Raw genomic sequence first — 20938 nt, forward strand, 5'->3', positions numbered from 1 at the left:
GTGTTCAGACTGGTTGATAGGGGATAAAATACTTATTTCACTCATTACAATGCACATCAAGTTCTGACTTTTGAGCACTGGGTTTTTGAGGATTTTTTTGTTGTTATTCTGTCTCTCACATCTACAATGAACCTACAATTACAATTATAGACTGGTCATTTTTTTGTCAGAGAGCAAACGTACAAAATCAGCAGGAGATCAAATACTTCTTTCCCTCACTGTATGTGAGTATATTGTTAGTAAAAATGCCTATAAAGTCCTAAGGTTTTCTTTCCATTGTATAGTTCTAATTAGGGATGTGGCATTGGATAACTGTTTATCAAGGGAAGATGTATAATTAAGATATATATAGCTTTTAAACAAACTGATCTCAAATGAGTATACAAACAGACAAAGTAAACCAAAGGGCAGAAGGAAAGTGTGTGGGGGGGGGGGGGGGGGGGGGGTCTGACAGTTTTTGTTTTCTTGCAATACAAATGAACAGTAAATTATCCTAATCACAGAATGTTACAAAAAATGTTACTTTGTACCATGGCATGAAATGGAGGGCTACGTCATATGTGAAATCTTAAGGGACAGGATTTTTATTACCACCTACCTATAGCTGTTCCCTCACCAGCCCAGAATGCTGCCAAATATTCCTCACTTGTGAAGTGGCAGATATAGCACTTAAAATCCCTCAAACCTGGGGTGATATGTACTTTTTCTGGTGAATGGCACAACCCTGTTTGCGGTTACATGTAAAGATCTTCAGTCTTTGCCCATTGCTGCAATGAACATTCTTAAAACGCAATGGTAAGACCTAACTCCATACTGGGGAAATATTAGTGCACATGACACTAGCCAGGAAGCTAGATGCAATATTTGCACTGCTGTGCGTCCTGAGGTGTTATACCATTGATCTGTGGAATCAGTTATATTTTCTCTTTCTGCACACACTCTACAGATCTTAAAAATTGACAATAGTATTTACAGCCTTTTTCAGAAAGACATTCACATCTATCTGATGTTCTGGATTCCTTGCCAAGTGTGAAGTTTGTAACATCAAGCAAGCCTGTTATGTATTTTGGTACATTGACCAGAAGATTTTAGTACTAATCTTTTATTGTATAAAAACAATGGCTTTGTGCTCAAAAGTACTTAAGATGTTTTAAGAACATCACAGGTTATAGAACTCACTTTATGTTGCTTTTGTCAGAGTGTATTATAGAAGATTGTTTTTTGCTAAGACTGTTTAGTGGCAACAGCAGTAAGGGACCTAAAGTAGAACTCCAGGCAAGCAGCTACAAACACAAGTAAAATACATGGAAATCATAAATTGTTTTACCTGTTCAATGCAATGCAATTCTGTTTAGCCTGTTTTGTCACCCAGACAGCACAGCCTGCTCTGTAGACTGGACAGAGAAGGATCAGAAGCGCTAATGAATGACTTTATCTCTATGCTCTACCCTTTGTAAGTATTGACTACCATGCAAAACCAACAGGACCCTTAATAGCTCATAGCGCTGACCCTCTCTTTCCAAGTTGGACTGCTACACTGCAAGTTATGAACCTCCCTGGCAGTGTGAAAAGTATTTTTTTTTAAATATAAAAGCGATACATTTAAAAATACTTGCTTCCCCTGGCCTGGTGTCCACAATGTTCACACGCTGGAGACACATATGCCGGATGGGCATCGCCTGGTTACACAGCTGCCTGGCTGGCATCGCCAGGGGAAGATGATGCTGGGCATCACTGGAGGACGCCACAGGCACCATTTACCAGGTAAGCTTTTTAAACTCCCTGGCAATTCCACCCAGTGTGGCTCAAGGGTTACCACTTTTGATATGGGTAATTCACCCCGAGCCACACTTAAGATTTTCCGTAAAGGAGACTCAAGACAGATTCAGCTGCTAATGCTAATTATATATGAAAATAGCATATTTACTACAACTTTCACTGATATGTTACTTGTCCTTGCAGCCTATGTATAAAAAATATACAAAAAATATATAAAAGTACCTTTCCTCTAAAGTTACAAGATCTACAACTATTCTGGCTGTGTGTGTACAGCATGGTGAAGTCTGAAATAGGAGCTTCTGATGTCAAACAGGTCTCTGGCATGCTAACAGCACCGCCCAGTAGTGTCCAGAAAACTTGGTCACAGCAAACTCAACACAAATTCTGGTCATCCTACTGGAAACAGATTTATAATTTAATACATAGATTAATGTTCATTATTCTTGGCTGGAGTTCAGCTTTAGGTTAAATGTGTGCTATTTATGTATGGATGAGAATGAGAATTGATACATCAAAATAAAGTACCTGGGAGCCTGTACTTTTTTAGGGGGTGGATAATTGTGGTAAACCGCACTTAAATAGGTTAGTCTAATACTAACAACTTTTATGACCACTGTAAATCACAAAGCAGCGGATAGTTAGGGTATAGCTATAGTATGTGAACTTGGTAACATGCCGTTAGGTATTTTTGGAATTGCTTATCTCCACACATTATGATGTCAACTGTAAGCCTAAAGAGATAATACTGTCATTTTGTAATAATAATTGTAAAAGTAAACAGTAATCTCCCTTTTCACCCTGCACTAGAATTTTACCTCTTCACATGGCTATGGACATATGATTAATATAAAGATGACCAGAGTATGACTAATCACACATCTGCACACGTCTTCACGAGCATCTTACAGGCTGCATTATATCCTGCATCAGTTTTTATCTTTTAGGAGATGCAAAGAGAAAGATTAGCAGTGAACATGTAACATCGCAAGTGATCACTGCCACAAACTCTTGCTCTCCTACTTTATCAATGCCTTGATTTACACGTAAATTTTAGTAAAAGAGAACATAGCCTTCTGGGTAGGTAGATCGTGTTTAATTCAGACATTGCTGTAGTGCATCAGTTGTCCCTATTTATTTGTAGGAAATGCTTTATTAGCAGCCCAAAACTGATATTTATAGAAGAACAGGCAATACAAATCTGGATAGATGCATATGTGGCCATCACATGTGAAGATCTACGTAAATTTTATATACTACGTTGGTATAAATAATATATACAGGTCAGAGTTTTGCCATAAAATAGCAAAACAAATAATGTTACAAAGTTTGAAATGATGTAGTCTTTCCTTTTTTGGTGGTAGTGTCTCCAAGTTCTGTGACATGTATAATAAATAATTGCATTATTCTATGAATAATTATTTGTGCTAAATGTCATTCTATGCATTCGTTTTGTAAATATTTCCTAAAATGGCTCATGGAACAAGATGGATCCTTTATCTCGTACAAGAATAATGTTTACTTTTTACTGGTAATAGGAAAGATGCTCCAATGACTTACCATCATTATGTAAACCTTTACCAAAGTCCAAATGACTAATGCAGGGAGTTAAACAACTGTATATTTCACTATGCATAAAGAAATTAGCAATGTACAATAATAAATTTTTTAGTTAAAGGTACAGAATGGAAACAGGAAAGAGCTTTGATTAAACAGACTGATAGCCTGTACGGCTTTTTCTTCTTCCAATAAGGTAGGAGATAAAGACCAGGATTATGAGAAAGACAAGTACAGCCCCAACCACAATAGGAATGAGAAAGCTCAAATCAGAGTCAGCAAAGCATTCTTCAGCTGTTGGGAAAAAAGAAGTACAGAGTAAGAGCTGGGATTTATACATTAAAATCAGTGCTAGAGGGGAAAGCACAGTGAATACATTTTAAGTTATCATTGCACCATTCATCTCAAAGACATTTTTATGTGATATTTACCCTGCATGCTATATTTTTTGTTTTATTTAATTGTAAAGATTTGTAGAGTAGGTCTTAGTGGTAACAAGCACTGTCTATGAAAACAACCATAATATAAAAAACATTACACATTGCCTCTAAAAGACAAGTAGCCACCCCTACTATTTTAGGTATAGTGTAAAAGAGTGCTGTAGAGTATTTGACAGAAGTCCTCTAGCATTTAAGAAAAGTTTTGTATTGTCTAATTGTATCAACCAGACTAAACATATGTAAAATGTAAAAGACCGGGGTGTCTCTAAACTAGTACCAGTGTTCAGTGCATGCTACTTGTACAAAATACTAAAATGACACTGCCTGCTGCACATCCAAAACAAGCTTCAAATATTCACAGATGGACTGCAAAATGTATCAGTACACCATGTACTGAAAGAGGAACCTGAGCTTGTTAAAAAAAACGGTTAGCAGGTGGCTGGTCCTGCCAGTCGCTTATCTACCATGCCGATACATAGTAAAACAGATAAGGTTGTTTCAATGCTAAACCATGCAAAACGGGAGTTTAGAATTTACTATATGCAGACTTGTTTTAGGTGTGTGACTTCTTTGGTAGAGACATTTGCTAGGAATCCTTGCTGAATGCTAGTTTTTTTCCCCTTTCCCAGGAATGGCTACCTACCTTATCTTTAAAAGGAACACCTATGCAAATGGTTTGCTCCTGTTAAGTGAAGAAACTTGCACAGGAGAAAATGTATGTTCACATCATGCATGCACATCCATCCATTCTTTAAATTCAATGGCTAGTTTTTAGTATAGCAATGTCAATTGAAAACAGGTGGGAGGAAGTTAATGGGCTTGTACCTCTCCCCGTTTTATACTTAATAATATAGTTACCCTGTACTATACCTACATATCACTAGTGTACTTTTAGTAGATAAAATGTAAAAAATATGTGATTTAAATCTAAACACAGACCTATTTGTAGAATTAAATGTCTAAAGCACTGTGCAGTAGAGTGGTTGCACTAATTTGAGGATGGGCACTTGACATGGGTATTTAACAGCTGTTTTTAACTCAGCTGTTTTTAAAGGTCCTGGAACAAGCACAATGACTGATCTCTCCATCAGGGCAAAATTCCACTTGCCTTAGAAGAAAATTCTAGACGTCTTCTGTAAGCAGATGCAATTTCATACAATTATTGAAAGCTGACCTGCTTCATCTAAACACTTTGGCTCATCAGTCCACATGGGATGTCTTTTTTTTTCCAGTTATATGTTTTAATTATTTTATCAGTGGAGTTTTTAAAATACAAAATTTACTAAATAAGACCTTATTCCCAAACTATACATTTTGCACCCTCAGACATACAAGTCTTGCCGATTTAAAGGAAACTAGTCACAAATCTTTGTACCTAATTTAGAAGTTGCTATTCTCTGATTCTCGTAGATTGTTGGAAGGTATACCGAATTGTCCCAAGACCACTATAAAATCCATGAACCCATAAATTCTAGACTTCTGTGACACATATGTGACTTTATTAGAAGCTCTTAAATGGAAAAATTTAAAATTACCAGGGAAAAAAAATTGAAGTTAACTTTAATTAAAGAAATATTAATAGAGGTTTTGAAAGGGGTAAAAGGAGTACCCCTCCTTCTATATGGAGGGTAATATTGCCAATCCCAAAAATATTATGTTAGGTTATGCTCTCAGCACATCGTCTGATGAAGCCTGTCAGCAAAACGCATCGGTATTGAGGCGGTTTTTCTGCTATATATTCACACTAAGCCCATATTTTTGTATAGTTGAGAGGTATCATCCCCATGACAAATTCAATGGGGTTTCTAAACGCGTAAATGTCTAAATGCGTAAAAATGTGAATTGCACTGATGATTGATTGTATGATTTGCCTGATGCTCAATACAATCTTAATCTTGCCTACAAAACCCCAAGCTTTCTCTATTTTTCCTTTTTATTGGAGGTTTTGGAAGGTACTTTATGTGGTGTCCAGTGCCCTCAGACAGCTATTTCAAGTCTGATATAAGTTATGGCTTCATGTAGGGAATTTCCTAAGAGCAGAGTGAAGTTTTATACAACAGTTAAATGCCTTTTCCTGCAAATTGGTGAAAATGGGACAGTATGGTTGAAGCTAATTAGGTCATAAACATTAGATGTACTCCAAATATAAATTTACTATAGTAAAGTTAAATGCCCAAATCATAGTATGCCACAAGCAAAAAAACGAAGAAAGAAAACTGAGAATCTCTAAAATGTAAGTGGATCACTTTAAAATAAAAATTTAAATACACAGGTAAATTACAAATACAGGAGCTTTAAATGCAAAAGGATTTTTATTTTTGACTGCCCAGTTCTGAGTTTCATCACACAGAATAGCCTGGGTAGGGGAACCAGATTTGTTTCTCTACAATTGCTAAGAATCTACTACATAATCTTTCTGGGTAAGGGAACCAGATTTGTTTCTCTAAAATTGCTAAGAATCTACTACATAATCTTTCTGTTACTCTGCTTTCTTCTCCTACTAGCATGTGCAATGAACTAATTGGACTCTAGCACTGCTTCTCCATCTATCAGTTTGCACTTTGCAAAGGTTGTTTTTAGTATAGTGCCTTTGAGATTTGCCTATAATTCAGCTTTAGTCTCTTAAGGTCAGCAAGTTCCTTACTCCAATAAAATGTCTACATTTTAAACACAGGAATAAAAAAAGTTTTTTTTTTCACGAAACCTAGAAAATTTAACTACTAAGAACCAAGAACTTCCAGGCAGTGCCATTCTTTATTTCCACCTAGCAAAGCCCCAAACTCACTAATCTTTCTCCAATCAAGTGCAAAAAAATTCTCAAATTGAAAAGAGATAGCCCTATGTATGGCTACCAGAACATACAATATAGCATTCTAAAATGATTGGTTGCCGTGCATTTATAAAATTACAACCTTGTTTAACATTGTGCAAAAATCACTAAATGTAAATATGCTACAACCTACAAAACTTCACAATTGCAATGTGGCAGCAATTTGTAAAAAATATTCAGGGAAGGTTATTTAAAAGTTAAACAAACATAAAAGGTAAGGCACTATTGATACACTGGGTTAAGCACATAAAAAACAAGTACATAGGCTAATACTGTAATGCAAGTTTAAAAAGATTTATATTGAAAACCGTAAAAATACATTTCATTAAAAATGTTTTGAACATTAAAATAATAATGATTGATTTTTTACTGGTCAGTTGTTTTTATACTACTCAATGCCATATCAATCTGTACAGTAGGCAGCTTTGCTTAATCTGAATAGTTTGAAAAATACTTTTAGTTCTCATCCATTCTAAAATCTTTAAAAATGTTCATATCCAGCTGAGCGGCAATTCCTACGACCAATGAAATAAGCCACCACCACTAGGATTACAAGGCCTCCCAATGCAGCTCCCACGACAATCGGTACAGTGTAGTTCTGATCTGCAAAGCAGTCTTCAGCTACATAGGGAACAAAAAAAAAAAAAAAACAAAAAAGCAAATGCAAAGTAAAATAGCAAAAAGCCAAAAGGAATGAAAAAAATTGTAACAAAATAAAAAAATATTCAACTTTAAAAGTATTCAAATAATGTTAAAAACATGAAAAAAATTTTGTAAGCATGAGCACCTATAGGTGGGTCCAACTCCTCTTTCCCAAAAAGAAGACAATGGCTGAGGGCTAGCTATGTTGTTATCTTTATTCAGCTATGTTGCTATCTTTAATCAGAACTAATTCCTGTTAAAAACTCACCTCTTTGGTTTTGCCAGCTTGATTGGCTGGGACAAGAAGACGTCAATTACAGGTTATTACACGTGTGCAAGTTCATTCTGTCCCAGCAACTGTAGTAGAAGTCAGGATATGATGGGTTTCTATGCAACCAATACTGGGCTGCAATTTTAATAATGAAGCGAGCAATCAAGTGGTTTCAAGTGGTTTCCAGACTGGTAGTTCAAATCTTGCCTCAAGTCTTTGTACGGAATAAATTGGCCCCAGTGGAATGGGGAAGCCTTTATTTATACCTGGACTTTGATGGGGTGTTCATCCCCATGACATGTCTATTAAATGTGCTTAGCTTTATGGCATTTTTTTGTATTATTTGAGACTTTAATTTGTTTTTTAAAAGGTTACAACAAAAAAACTAAGTTCTTGTTGGTGATCCAAATCCTGTTAGTACTGGAGACAAAAATGTGTACCAGTATGTCTTCAGAAATATAACAAAGCACCAATCAGTATTATAACCTTATTAACTTTTTTAAAACTTTAATTCAGATTATTTTTTATCACTGACAAAGTAATGCTGCAGCAGTTCAGGGAGAATTTAGGTAAATTACTTGATTATAAAGTATTCACAAAGTAAAATGTAGATAAAGTGGAAGAAATTGTTTAGGGCAATATTATAGAAAACAACAATGACAAGCTTTTCCACTCAATTTTATTTTGTTAGCATTGAATCATTTTAATTACGTTAAATCAGACCAAAAACAGACATACAAAAAAGGTAGGTAGATACCAAAAGATAGGAGGAAAATAATTGCAGATGTCCAATACAATTGCAAAACACAGATATCAAGTGCTTTAGTTTTATTTTGAGAAGTGATTTCAAGAATTTAAATATTGCCAAAATACTCCAAATGAAAAATACAATAAAAGGAAAAAGGATCATTGCAAATTCATAGAAAAACAAAAAAAGGTCTCAAGAAAAATGTCAATTACCTGGTATGCCAGAAGCCTGAGAGCTCCATAAAAATGAAAGGGGTAGGGGTGGTAAGACATCAGAACTGGTTGTCCCTCAATAGCACTTACTTGCTTGTCAGTACAGAAATAAAAAGGATACCAAAAGTAGAGAGGAGTGGAAAGGAAGGAATAGCCAAGAACCACGAGTGTGGCATTTTCCTTTTAGCATGAGGGCATACACAGCTTTTTTCCTTCTACAAGTGGTTTTTACCACTTTTGTTGTATAAAACGGAACACCTATCCCTTAAGACCCATACATAGGTCTGAAGCCAGGTAACAGTAATTGTAGGATGTAACAGTGTATTTTATAATGGGAATACAAACGCCATGTTTTCAGTTGTGTACGTTTCTCTGCCTTTCTGATAAGTGGTCTCTGCAAGCCCAGTCATTTAGTGAACTCTCCCCTGATTTAATAGCTTCTTTTTGACCAAATAACTAGTTGCAAGAAAGATGTGACAGGGATGAAACTTGTAAACTATACTATGGAAACAGGTCAGACAACTTAACTGATCGCAAGAGAAGTTAACAGCTTTGTCATTGCCATCTGGCTTTTTTAAAAAAGTTTATGCGCTCCTAATATAAAGAATCTTTAGTAAGTTTAGGATTAAGGCAAATAAAAGATATCTTAAATGTTTTTCATAATGTGTATAGTATACTAATAAAATCTCCTAAAGTGTGGCATCATTCAAGGTTTCTACCCTTTCTTCCTTCTCCACATCAAATTTGGTTTAGGGGGGGGGGACAAAAAAAAAAAACAAACAAAAAAAAAACAAAATCTATTTTACTTTGCCAAGAAATATGGAATAATACTGAAACATTATTGTGCACAACAGGTGAAGAGGCTTCTTTACCACAAAACAATGCACTGTTAACATTAGCAGCCAATCCAAATGTCATGTGGTGACACAAATATGGTTGGTTGCCAAAGATTACTGCACACTATTAGGCTTTGAACCATAAATATATTAATGTGAATCGTGTTATATTACCTTGAACATAAAACATTCCCTGAAATAAAGAAAAGGTACAATCTTACAGTAATAACACTAAAGGAGGAAGATTTAAATCTGTTAACAGTAGGCAAAAGCAAGCAGAACAATGGGCCCAGCCTTTATGCACTATGGTGCAATTTGATTTAGGGACATTGTGAAACCAAAGCTATTTAAGAGCAGCCTAGCTTCCTACAATACTAGATCACATCTAATCAATAGGTTTTTTCTCATAGTACAGAGGTTGTCGAAGAAATCTGATGAGGAGGCTCTCCAGGCACACAGACCATAAATTTGACAATCAACTGCAGTTGCGAAGACCTCACCGGATCTGCTGTTTGTCAAGTTAGGAGAGCTTCTCAAAATTGTCCACTTTACACTTTCTTTAAAATGCACAGTATGCACTTCTTACTTCAGTATACTCCTGGCATAGGAATATCAAGCATTCATTTCTTAGTAAGGAACTTCTCTCCAGTAAACATTACATTGTGCAATCATACATAAAAAAGAAAAAAATATTCTGAGAACAAGGCCCAGTTGAGCAGGGTATAACACTGTCTGTGGGCAAGCAGAATCTTGCCCACAGACAGGTTTTTCTGCCTCTAAGGCAGCCATATTTACAAGGACATGAGCAGTTTTAGTGCCCATTAAATGAAGCAGAGGATGCAGATTTTCTTTTTGTACGTGTCTCAACATGTGGAATGATGGTGAAGTAGATGCAAGACTGAACAACACTGTTTTGACTATATAGACTAAAAACAATCCCTTCTCTTTGCAATTTAGCAGCATTCGTTATTAAATATTGAGTATGTGCTCTTCAGCTGTTCAGGAAAACAAAGCAGAGTCACATTTACAAGGACCAGAGCATGGCGAGACTTGCAGGTCCATACTAGTAGAGGATCTACAAAAGGGGTCCAGAATGGCCAGGGTAAATTAGAGAGGAAGATGCATGTTTGTAGATAATTCAGAATTTGCATCTACTTCAAAAGAAAAAAAAAAATGCTAATCAGGCTTGAGGAAGGGACAATTAAAGTGTCTGATATCCAACATAGGTTTTTCTTCTGCCAATTAGGTAAGCAATCACAATAATGATAATTAAGCCTGAAAGTGCAGCGCCAACTATGATTGGAATTAAAATGGCGTCATCATCGATGTGACATTCAGAAGCTGTAGATGAAAAAAAAAATTACAATGGGTGAAAACAAAAAAGGAAAAGTGTGAAACTTAATGCAAGCAAAGCCTAAAATGCATTATGACAAATCACAAAAAGTAGTGTATTTTAGTTGAAAGTTAAGGTAACAAAAAAAAAAAAAAAAAAAAGCAGGCAAGTTTTTGAGTAGTGTTGGAGCTTTGCCCATTCAGAAACGCCAACAACTGGCAGTAACAGACAATGAGTACAGCTGCAGGTATGTTCAAGCACTTTTGTTTAAGTGAGTGTCTTTAGGTCCTCCTAATAAATGTTTTCCTAGATTCCCCAACAGGCACGCTTTGCATGCTAGCATGCTTTATGAAGGGTAAGGGACCGATACACTGTATTCCATTTACACTAAAATGTGTCTGTCATTCACACTACACTGGATGTCATTTTACACAAAGTCTACCAGCAGATGAGATTAGGAGAGAAAATTGGGGAACATTATTTGCAAGCTACAAACCCAAAATAGTCTACCACAAATATAAATTGCTGTTCTACCAACACATTCAGTAAAATGTGAAAGGTCTGCCAAATAACACAGGAGCCACACACCCTCACTGTAACATATATACACACAAATATTCCTAACTACTTTGCAAGTATAAAAACATACCTTCGCTCTTTCATCAACTCTAGACCTGCCTTTCTCAATTTGTTAATCCCAGAGGAATTCTTAAAGCAGAAACCCAATATTTCCCCTCTATTTCTATAGATGTGCCACACCACTGCTGCTTCCAGCAAAACGAGAGCATAAAAAGGGTTATTTTGTTTTATTTCCTCATTTCAGGGAGACTGAGCATGCTGGACTGGGCTACAACCATGATAATACTACTGTGCTGCACAAACAGCTAAATTAAGCTTCTGTCACAGAATGCGGCAAAATCAAGATGCTATATTTACCAAATGTACAGATCTCTCTAAAAAAAAAATGGTATGAGCATATCATACAAAAAGGTTGCTTCCAGCATTGTTGCACTGCAAAACAGGAAATACCACCCTCTTCACACATTGCTTTGGGACAAAAGGCAGGTAGGATAATATTATGGGAAAAAAGGTTCGGAGTTCACCAACTTCTCAACTCTCAGCTAATCCCTGCTAAAATGAATTTAATGGGGGATAGTGTGAAATCTCCTATACATTAGTGGTCTGTAAAAAGAATTTCCCCCTTCTCTTACAGAGGTGGCTAAAATGCCACCCTTACAGACTGATAAGAGGATCAATAATGTGTACCATTAAGAGAGCATGAGTTGTCTAAAAGATATAACAGAACTTTGCGAAGTAAAGCTAAAGACAAAAATTTGGTTTACGTTTGACAGGAGACAGGAGTGGGAAGTTAATAGAACCCGTTTTATTGTCTTCTATATTTGCTTTGGAAATGTCCCATTTAATCCGGTCCCAGTGGTAAACTTTTCACCAGAACCAAGGAAAAGGTTGAAGGGGATTACAAAGTACAAACATTGGGGAGAACCTCACTGGTTCTGTATAAACAAAGTCAATAACACTGCTTGGTATTACCAGTCTCGGATCATAAACACACAGTATGTACTACTTCTTACCTGTGGCATATGTTGAATTATGTACACTGAAAGGTTGGACTCTCACATCAAATGTATTCATGTAAAGGTCGTCTGAGACAGAGATGAGCTGCTCCTTACGGCACAAGTAAGAGTTGCCCAAAGATGCTTCCCATAAACTCAAATTAACATTTGTTTTATAAAAAACGCCTGAAAAGCAAAAAAAAATTTAACACTGAACACACATGTATTTATTTAATGCTGTACAGGTATACAGTAAAATAACAGGAAATCAGAAGTGAAAAGCAAGAATGCTACATGATATAAAATGGAAAACTAGTTGACCCGGAGAAAAAAAAAAAACCCTAGAATACAGAAGCAGTCTGGCTCTCTAACACACCACTCTAACCAGAGGGTTAACCCCCCTTGCGGTAATCCCAAGTGTGACTCGGGGTATGCAAAAAGCGGTAACCCAGGGTCACAATCGGGGTAACTTTGGGAGTCCCTCTTACCTCAGCCCTGTGCTCCAGCGGCGATCAGACTCTCCAACGGGAGCGTGGTCGGGCTGGAAATTTAAAAGCAAATTACCGAGTACGTCGCTGCTCGCATCCGCAGTTACATGCGATGCACCATGCAGGATTTCTGCATGGTGCATCACATCTAACTGCAGATGCGATCACCAATAGTAAATTCCAGGGGTGATGCGAGCAGCTTCCTTGGTTTCCGTGGAGTGAGCCGGGCGGGACATCCCCATCGCATCACCCGGCAAGATCTGTGACATCTGTGACACCGGGTGATGTGGTGGAGTGATGGATTCTGGGAGCGGGAAATTTAAAAGCAGATTACTATGTAATCTGCTTTTAAATTTTTTTTACAGTAAAAACACACAATAAAAGTACAAGTACATATTTTAGTGCACCAAGCATCATTGCCCAGTGCCCTGATTTACATTTTGCCCACGATTAGCCCTAACCTTGATCTGACCTTTAATGGCTTATAAATCACTTCCTGAATGGATCATTTCATCACTTTGTCTTTGACCTTGATTGTTCCTGACTGATTGCTGCAGAGCACGTGGCATCCAAAAGGCATCTCGCCGGCGCAAGCGCTGTTTTGGAGGAATTTCAGAGCAGCAATAGTGATATGGAATCCTTTGTGGAATCGAGCGATAGTGATTCACCAGGAAATTTGTCATCGGACATCGAAAGTGAACAGAGCGACGATTCTGAACCAGAGGTCAGTGCTGTTCGCACATGGTACTCCATTGACCTTGATGCGGACCAGGCAGCACCCCCAAGATTTCCATTTACCAGCGCACCTGGGATGAAGATTGAGGCTGAATGCAACGACCCCCCCGGCATACCTGAAGTTGTTTTGACTGAAGTTATAAAAAATAAATTGTTGCAGAGACAAACAGGTAAGCCGCTCTTGTGTTTGCTAACTTTTTGAAATTTTTTTTATGCAAACATGTATGCTTCTTTGTGTTTGCTAACTCTTTACATGTTTTGCTAATTTTTTTTTTTTATGCAAACATATATGCTGCTCTGTGTTTGCTAACATATTACTTGCAACCTTCACACTATAAAAGAACATATCCTAAAATACATTTTGTTTTATGCAGGTACGCTGGACAACAACAAGGTGCTCCACACCTGAGGTTTGCAAGAAGCAGAAAATGGGAACCTGTGACCAAGGGTGACATTTGGCTGTTTTTGGGCTTGGTGATCCTGCAGGGAGTTGTGGGTAAACCCATGCAGAAGTAGTACTAGTCAAAGAATAAAATGATTGCCACTCCATTCTTTAGCACAGTCATGCCAGAATACCGCTTTTCCCTCATTATGAAGTACCTGCACTTCGCATACAGTGAAGAATTTGATGAGACTACCCATCCTGCACCAAAACTCAAGAAAATTTGGGAAGTGTCTCAGATGATTCAACAAAATTTCCAGCAAATCTATGTGCCAGAAAGAAATGTCAGCATTGACGAAAGTCTAATGGCTTACAAGGGGAGGCTCAGCTGGGTGCAATACATAGCGTCAGAAGTCACGATTTGGTGTGAAAATGTATATGCTGTGCGAATCCTTATCTGGCTACATTTGGAATACAGTACTGTACACTGGAAAAGGGACACAGTTCAACCCCAGATAGAGCCATTATGGATTGGCAACATCTTCAGTGCTATCCCTCATTGAGCCATTGCTAGGTCAGGGCTATTGTGTCACAACTGACAATTTCTACACCTCTCCTGACCTTTATGAGTTCCTTCTGCGACACAGAACAGATGCCTATGGAACCGTTAGGGCTAACCGGCGCAACCTGCCATCACTGTTTGCAAAAGGGAAGCTGAAGACAGGAGAAATTGTTGCCTGCCAGAAAGGCAAGATGATGACCCTGAGATGGCTTGACAAGAAAGATGTGTGCCTGATGAGTACTGTCCATGATGCCTCCACCGTTCTGGTACACACAAAACGTGGGAAAGAAGTGATGAAGCCACAGGTGGTGATTGACTACAACTCCATGGGAGGTGTCGACAGAGCTGACCAAGTCATGACATTCTACCCAGCGATGAGGAAACAGCAAAGAAGTACTACAAAAAGATTTTCAGGCATCTAGTTGAGCAGTGCCTATGGAATGCCTACATTCTGTACAAAAAAAATAGTCAGAGGCCTGTGAATCATTCAGACTTCATTTTGCAAGTTTCCAAATCCATAGTCAAGAACCACCAACACCATCAGTGGCTGTGAATAGACCTGGACGTCGTGCTTCCACCATTGTCAACCCAGAATGCCTGACCGGTCGTCACTTCATTGAATACATTCCACCAACCCAGAAAAAGGCAGCACCTACAAGAATGTGGGTGGTTTGCTGCTCAAAGACTGATGACAGAAGAAGGAAGAAACTAGGTTCCAATGTCCTGACTGTGATGTTGGGCTTTGTGCAGCACCCTGCTTCAAAATCTACCACACCTGAGATGTGTGTTTTTTTTCTAAATTCTGCATTTAATTTATATTATTATTTTTCAATAATATTGCACCCTTGTTTGGAAAATGTCAGTGAGAAATTTTTATTAAAATATTTTTTTTGATAAATTACATTGTTGTGGTCTATTATTTCATTATTTTGTAAAATTATTATTTATATTTATGTATTATATCATAATTTATGATTATAATATAATAAATAAATATAATTATTATACCCGTGAATTACAGGCCCACAATATAAACAAAAATTGCATGCATGCAAAAAAAATAGGATCACTTTTTGCAGAATTAGAACGCTAGGGGGTTAATATAAGCATTAACCCCAACAAGTAAAACAAGTATTGATCAAATCAAGTCTGAGCGATGGTTGCAGGAAGCTATGTGTGTATATGCAATTAAGGTATGATATGCAATTGAGTAAAAACCATCTAGATCTATTCCAGTCTATTTATAAAGCAATAAAACTGACATTTACTAAAACATTACCTGGTGTGTTATCTTCAGGTCCAGGAGCTTTAATGGCAGTAATTTATTCTGCACCAGAGAATGTTTTAGCGAGTGTCAGATTCACTGCTTTATAAATAAACCCCATGTGTAACAAGCAAATTAGGTGTTAAAAAGATTCCATACCTGAACCAGTTATTAGGGTCACATTAACTTCTTGAAGATAGAAGTTCTTTTTTTTCTACGTTGGAAAAAGACAATCAGTATATCAAGAGCTAATTCGTTTAATCAAATGTTTCAGTTAAATTGGAAATAAAGTGGAGAGGTTTTTCTGAAAGTGTCCTACTACTGAAATTTGTTAACAATCCCGTGCATGCCCCTATTAGGAGACTGCAAGTAAGGACTCATCGGACCACCACCCCTGCTAGCCAAATCACAACCACTGTTCTGCTCTCATTGGCATACATATTACACAAGATATAACATGCAACCTATTTTCCGTAGTCTGCTCAATACTGGCAAATGCACATTTTGTTTTTTTATTTATTTTTGCAAGTAACAAACAGCTATACAGCAAAAAAATAAAAATAAAATAAAATTAAAATTTATGAGCTTCCATAAAAGAAACATGAGAAGGTAAAACAAAAAGGGCCAGGTACCCTTATGCACAAAGGTGTACTTTAAAGTCTCGGTAGTGTAAAACAAAAACTTTATCACTGACCACAAAACAAAAATTAAAATATATGAAGTTGCCACTGTGGCTTAACTGTATACTAGCAAATGCACCAATCTGTTGTATGTGAACTATGTGTCTCTGCTTTAATACAAAATAGGAGGAGCACATACCAAAACATTTCAATTACTTACAATTAAAAAGTAAAATTCTACAACTGTGTTGGTGTCCGTTAATCTTAGGAGAGAAGTCTCATTTCCGCAGTTTCCAGAATAGGCAGTGGTGTTGGGGTTAATGTTAAATACAGTCCAAACATTCTAAACAGAAAAAGATGATCAATAAAAATATAAGTACAAAGCATTTCTCCTCTCTGCCTTCTTCAAATGTAAATGCCTGATTAAATCTTGAACAGACAAAGATTGGGATGGCCACCATTATCCCAGACTTGTTTTAACTATTTTCTGGGCTGGTTTACAAGACTATGTGTGTTGTGCACATAAACACACACATACATTATTCTAATGAACATGACACAAATCACACATGCCTATAATCTTCTCAGAAGGAAAGAACAACTGTGGGTTATACCCATAATACTTTAACACTATTCTAACTGAAAGAAATCATTCATACCTGACTAATAGTTTAAGAATATGCATTTTAGTAATAAAAAGGGAAAATTATTGTTGAACTGATAACTATCTAATGATCCACAGGGGTCTCCTGTCCGGTAGGGACACAAATGAAAGCTAAATAGTAAAGCTATGAACGTATCAGGATTATTCAAGAATTTAGTAATAACATTTTGTTATAGAACATTGTGGCTTATGTTAACTCTGGCAAAATAGGTGAAACAAGACTTTTCCTGCCTAACGGACACAAAAACCTGCAAGCAAGCCTCTAAATTTCTCCACAATATCCAGAGCAAGAGGAAAACAAAAGGCCTTAAACCTTGAGTTCCTGTGGTTGTGTATGGTTAAACTCTTAAATCCCTATACTCTAAAGGGGAAAAATATTAAAGAGAGAAATGAAAAAAAAGCAAGCAACTAAAATTTACCTTTCCTTCAACAAGCATGGAGGCATTGAGCTGCAGACCCATGGAGGCCAGCAGACATACCTCTGTGCCATTTGAAACAGAATAATTGCCAACAGTCGGTTTGTCGATAGGTTTGGGCGTTGGTTTTGGGGTAGTTGCTGTTGTGCTTGGTAAAGTTGTGGTGTTTGCAGTTGGTGTAGTAGGAATGTCAGCACTGCACTGAAAATCTGAAAATAGAGAGCAATATATTTACAACACTTCAAATTACAGAAACATGTCAGTAACTAAGCCATGTAGGCAGTGTACAAAAGTTATCTACAGGTAACTGTACAACCCTTTACACAAGTCCCTCTTGTAACCACAAGGGGTTCTACTCTATATACTGCTCATCCTTACTTACTTACTTAGTTTACTGTAGCTTCAATATAGTGATAGCCAGCCTCCCCAACCAAGAGCTCAGTGCTGGGTACGAATAGATGCGCAAGATCTCAATTTTCTGCAAATGCTGAAGGCAGACGCAAACAAAAGTAAGCAGGCCCCTACAGGTTTCCACTATTTGTGTCATAAGGGAGATGTATGTATAAAATGAAACACCATTTGTAACACTGGATGTACTGATCTCCAACCTGTGGGTTACAAACCCCCTCTCGATGTTACAAAGATGAGGGAGAGGGTTTGCAGTCCAAAACAGAAGCAAACAACCTAGTGCAACAATACATTGAGTGTTGTCACCTTAAGACAAAAGTATGTTACTGGCAGGATCACTAGCTGAAAAGGTAAAAACCCAGACACCACACTGAAGGACTTTTGCTTCAAATTCATATATTTTTAAAATGTAATAAAAGTTATTTAAAAGACTAAATTTATTCTATACAAAAACATCCCAGTGGGAGTCCTGTGTTCCTCTTGCTGGAGAGGGCACCAGTGAGAAAGTCTCTTTGGTGGCTGAAGTGTAACTAAACAACTGATTGGGAAACTATCACTGCTCCCTCAACTTCCATAATAAAAAAATATTTTTATGCTTGATATTTTTCTAAAAGGCAGTTACATGCTAGCTGGGATTAAACCAGCAGGAATCCATGTCCCAGTCTGAGTGTCATTTTATCCCCAGCTATAAACATTGAAGAATATAGGGGGTGTGAAAAAAGAAACCAATCATTCATTGTAGGTAATACAAATACATATCCTAACAAAAGTGTCTAAGATATTCACATTTTGCACCCAAACCTTGTTTTCTATAATGCACTGTAAGAACAAAATAAATATGAAGGATACAAAAGTGATTTGAATTTGTCACAACGTATTATCTTTCCTGCAAACATTCAAACCTGCAGCATGTGATTATAGAAAAACAAATCTTGTAACGCAATAGGGGAGTTAGGAGATCCCCAGCTAAATATACCAAAAATCTCTGTTAATCTTGGCCCACCTTTGCCTAATGTGGAGTTCTCCACATAGGCTTGTAGTGTCACGTTCCAATATAATTGAACAACATGTTCCGTAATCACAGCATCATCATGAAAACATTTATATGTTGAATTCAGTGGAACTGGTTCAAAGAAGCTGGTGTTGGTGGAAGAAGTAAATTGCCCTAGGAAGAAATGCAAATTAGAAAAGAATGAATAGTAATGTACTGCAGACAATACTAAAGAGAACACAACATGCAATTCTAAGAATCAACCACAAAAGGGCATTCACTGCTAGGATGTTTGTCAATGCATTTAGTTGCTGCTTTCTAATTGGCTGAATCGTTATTTGCATTTAAGCACAGATGACCTGCTCAAGTTTAAAGCGTACCCTAACTCAGAATTTTTACTTGACATAAAAGGGTAGAAAACCCTTTTATATAAAGAGAAATGTTGAATTTTTTTTTTTCAAGTGCAACACCGATTATTATTTTATTTTTTTTTTTGAAAGTGTGCAGTTAAGTTTGATCACCACAGCCATCAAGACATGCATCCCAGGGGGCTCTTGGCTGCTCCTTTTGCGCATGCCCTGATCTCGGGCATGCACAGAGAAAGCCCTTTCATCAATAGAAAAAAAGAAATTGCCTATCTCACGCATGCTCAGTGAAGTTTTTCCCAATCTACATCACCCGATCTCTCGTCTGTGCAGTGTGAAATCAGGTGATGTGGGAAGAAAAAAAAGAAGATGAAGATTCCCCGGCGATCTCAACAAAGGATACTGGGACAACGGGGGACCCAAACAAAGAAACCTCCCGACAGATAGATTGATCTGCGGGATTAAATAAAAGTTTGTTTTTTTATTTTACTTTGGGTTTACTTCCACTTTGAGGAACTGAAGTCAGCAGGAGGCCACAGATATGGTCATGCCAAACACAAGAATATCTGAACAGAATTAGAACTCACATACGGTAAGTAAAGCTGTTTAATATATTCGAATTTAGATAGTGGCCTGAAGTTCTGCTTTAAGTACTGTTGCACTTTAAAAACCAAATGGTTATAGTAAAGTGAAAATTAACTAGTTGGTGAGTGGTGAACTTCTGCCATAAATCAACAAGTTTTCACAGCATACTTGCAGATTATGGAACATACAGGTCAAGTATGAGCCAGACCTAAAAATAATCTTTTACTTTTAACTAAGTTGTAAAAAAAAAAAACCCTCAAGTTGAACAGAGATAACAATACTTGAATTTTTGTGCCAAGTCTTGCACAATGCCAATGTCACTTTTTTTGTATCTGAAAATATGGTACCATGAATGTTCATTCTCCCAGCCACAACATTCAATTTATACATAACTTACCTTTATTCTTGGCATCCGGAAACAATACCATATCATTAGTGTTGTAGATGAGGCTGAGGAGGCTGGCTTTGTATTCTTTATTATTTTTCATGAAGAGCAGACTCCAGAAGTGCCCATTACCAAAGCTAACATTTAGTAAAGTGGTCTCACCACAGCTACTGCCTTCGGTTGTTACACTGTCAGGTGCTGCAAGAGTTACATTTCTCTGAAAGAGGAAGACAACATAGTAGAATGAAAGAGTACATACTTTTTCTTGTAATAGGCTGTACACATGTATAAAGAAAGGGACACAACATGTTTTTTATTCTGCCCTCAATCTAGGAGATTTCCAGTCACTTTCTAGGTAATCTAGGCGAAGTAAGCAGAACTGCCCAAAGGGGTGGGGGGAGGAGAGATACAAGAGCATATATTTTTCCCTCCTGCAAAAATGGGTAACTTAATTACCTTAAGTAACCAAATGGTGACAGAAGTGGGAAGAATAGGAAATGGAAAACAGTAGCAAGCACCAATACACCAACTTAGAAATGCGGCACACGGCAATATATGGTAGTGCATGGCTACGTGTTGCAAACAATAGCACTACAAAGCTCCAATGTGCATTTCTTGAACACAACTATGTTAATATGGCCTCAGGTAATAAGTAAAATTGGCTCCTGAGGAAAACCAATTAAAACAAACCAATAGTCGAACTGACAACATTTAGGGCTAATAAACAATAAAACGAGTGAGCCTACGGAGCGTCTCATAGCATGTATTAGAAGTTGCAGCAAGTCAGGGAGGCCACCCCATTTCCTGGACGGGAGGAAGTTCAGCATCATCCTGCTCTTTACACCCCAGCCTAA

General features: G+C 37.2%; 1 protein-coding gene across 3 annotated transcripts in view; it reads right to left on the reverse strand.

The window, feature by feature from the left end:
* Positions 1-914: 914 nt before the first annotated feature.
* LAMP2 (lysosomal associated membrane protein 2) overlaps positions 915-20938 on the reverse strand; it is a 43131-nt gene continuing 23107 nt past the window's right edge. The window contains exons 3-9 of one of the 3 annotated variants that reach the window (XM_072429505.1): positions 20097-20301; positions 18762-18923; positions 17354-17559; positions 16491-16613; positions 15810-15864; positions 12238-12405; positions 915-3627 (exon numbers count right to left, since the gene is read on the reverse strand). In XM_072429505.1, coding sequence (XP_072285606.1) covers positions 3485-3627; positions 12238-12405; positions 15810-15864; positions 16491-16613; positions 17354-17559; positions 18762-18923; positions 20097-20301 — 1062 coding nt within the window. In that variant the 3' untranslated portion in view covers positions 915-3484. Of the gene's footprint in view, positions 3628-6066; positions 7225-8178; positions 10654-12237; positions 12406-15809; positions 15865-16490; positions 16614-17353; positions 17560-18761; positions 18924-20096; positions 20302-20938 lie in introns of those variants that run through there. The other 2 variants (XM_072429507.1, XM_072429506.1) reach the window with 2 other exon arrangements.

Source organism: Pyxicephalus adspersus, chromosome Z (genome assembly GCF_032062135.1).
Source record: "Pyxicephalus adspersus chromosome Z, UCB_Pads_2.0, whole genome shotgun sequence".
Taxonomy (NCBI): domain Eukaryota; kingdom Metazoa; phylum Chordata; class Amphibia; order Anura; family Pyxicephalidae; genus Pyxicephalus; species Pyxicephalus adspersus.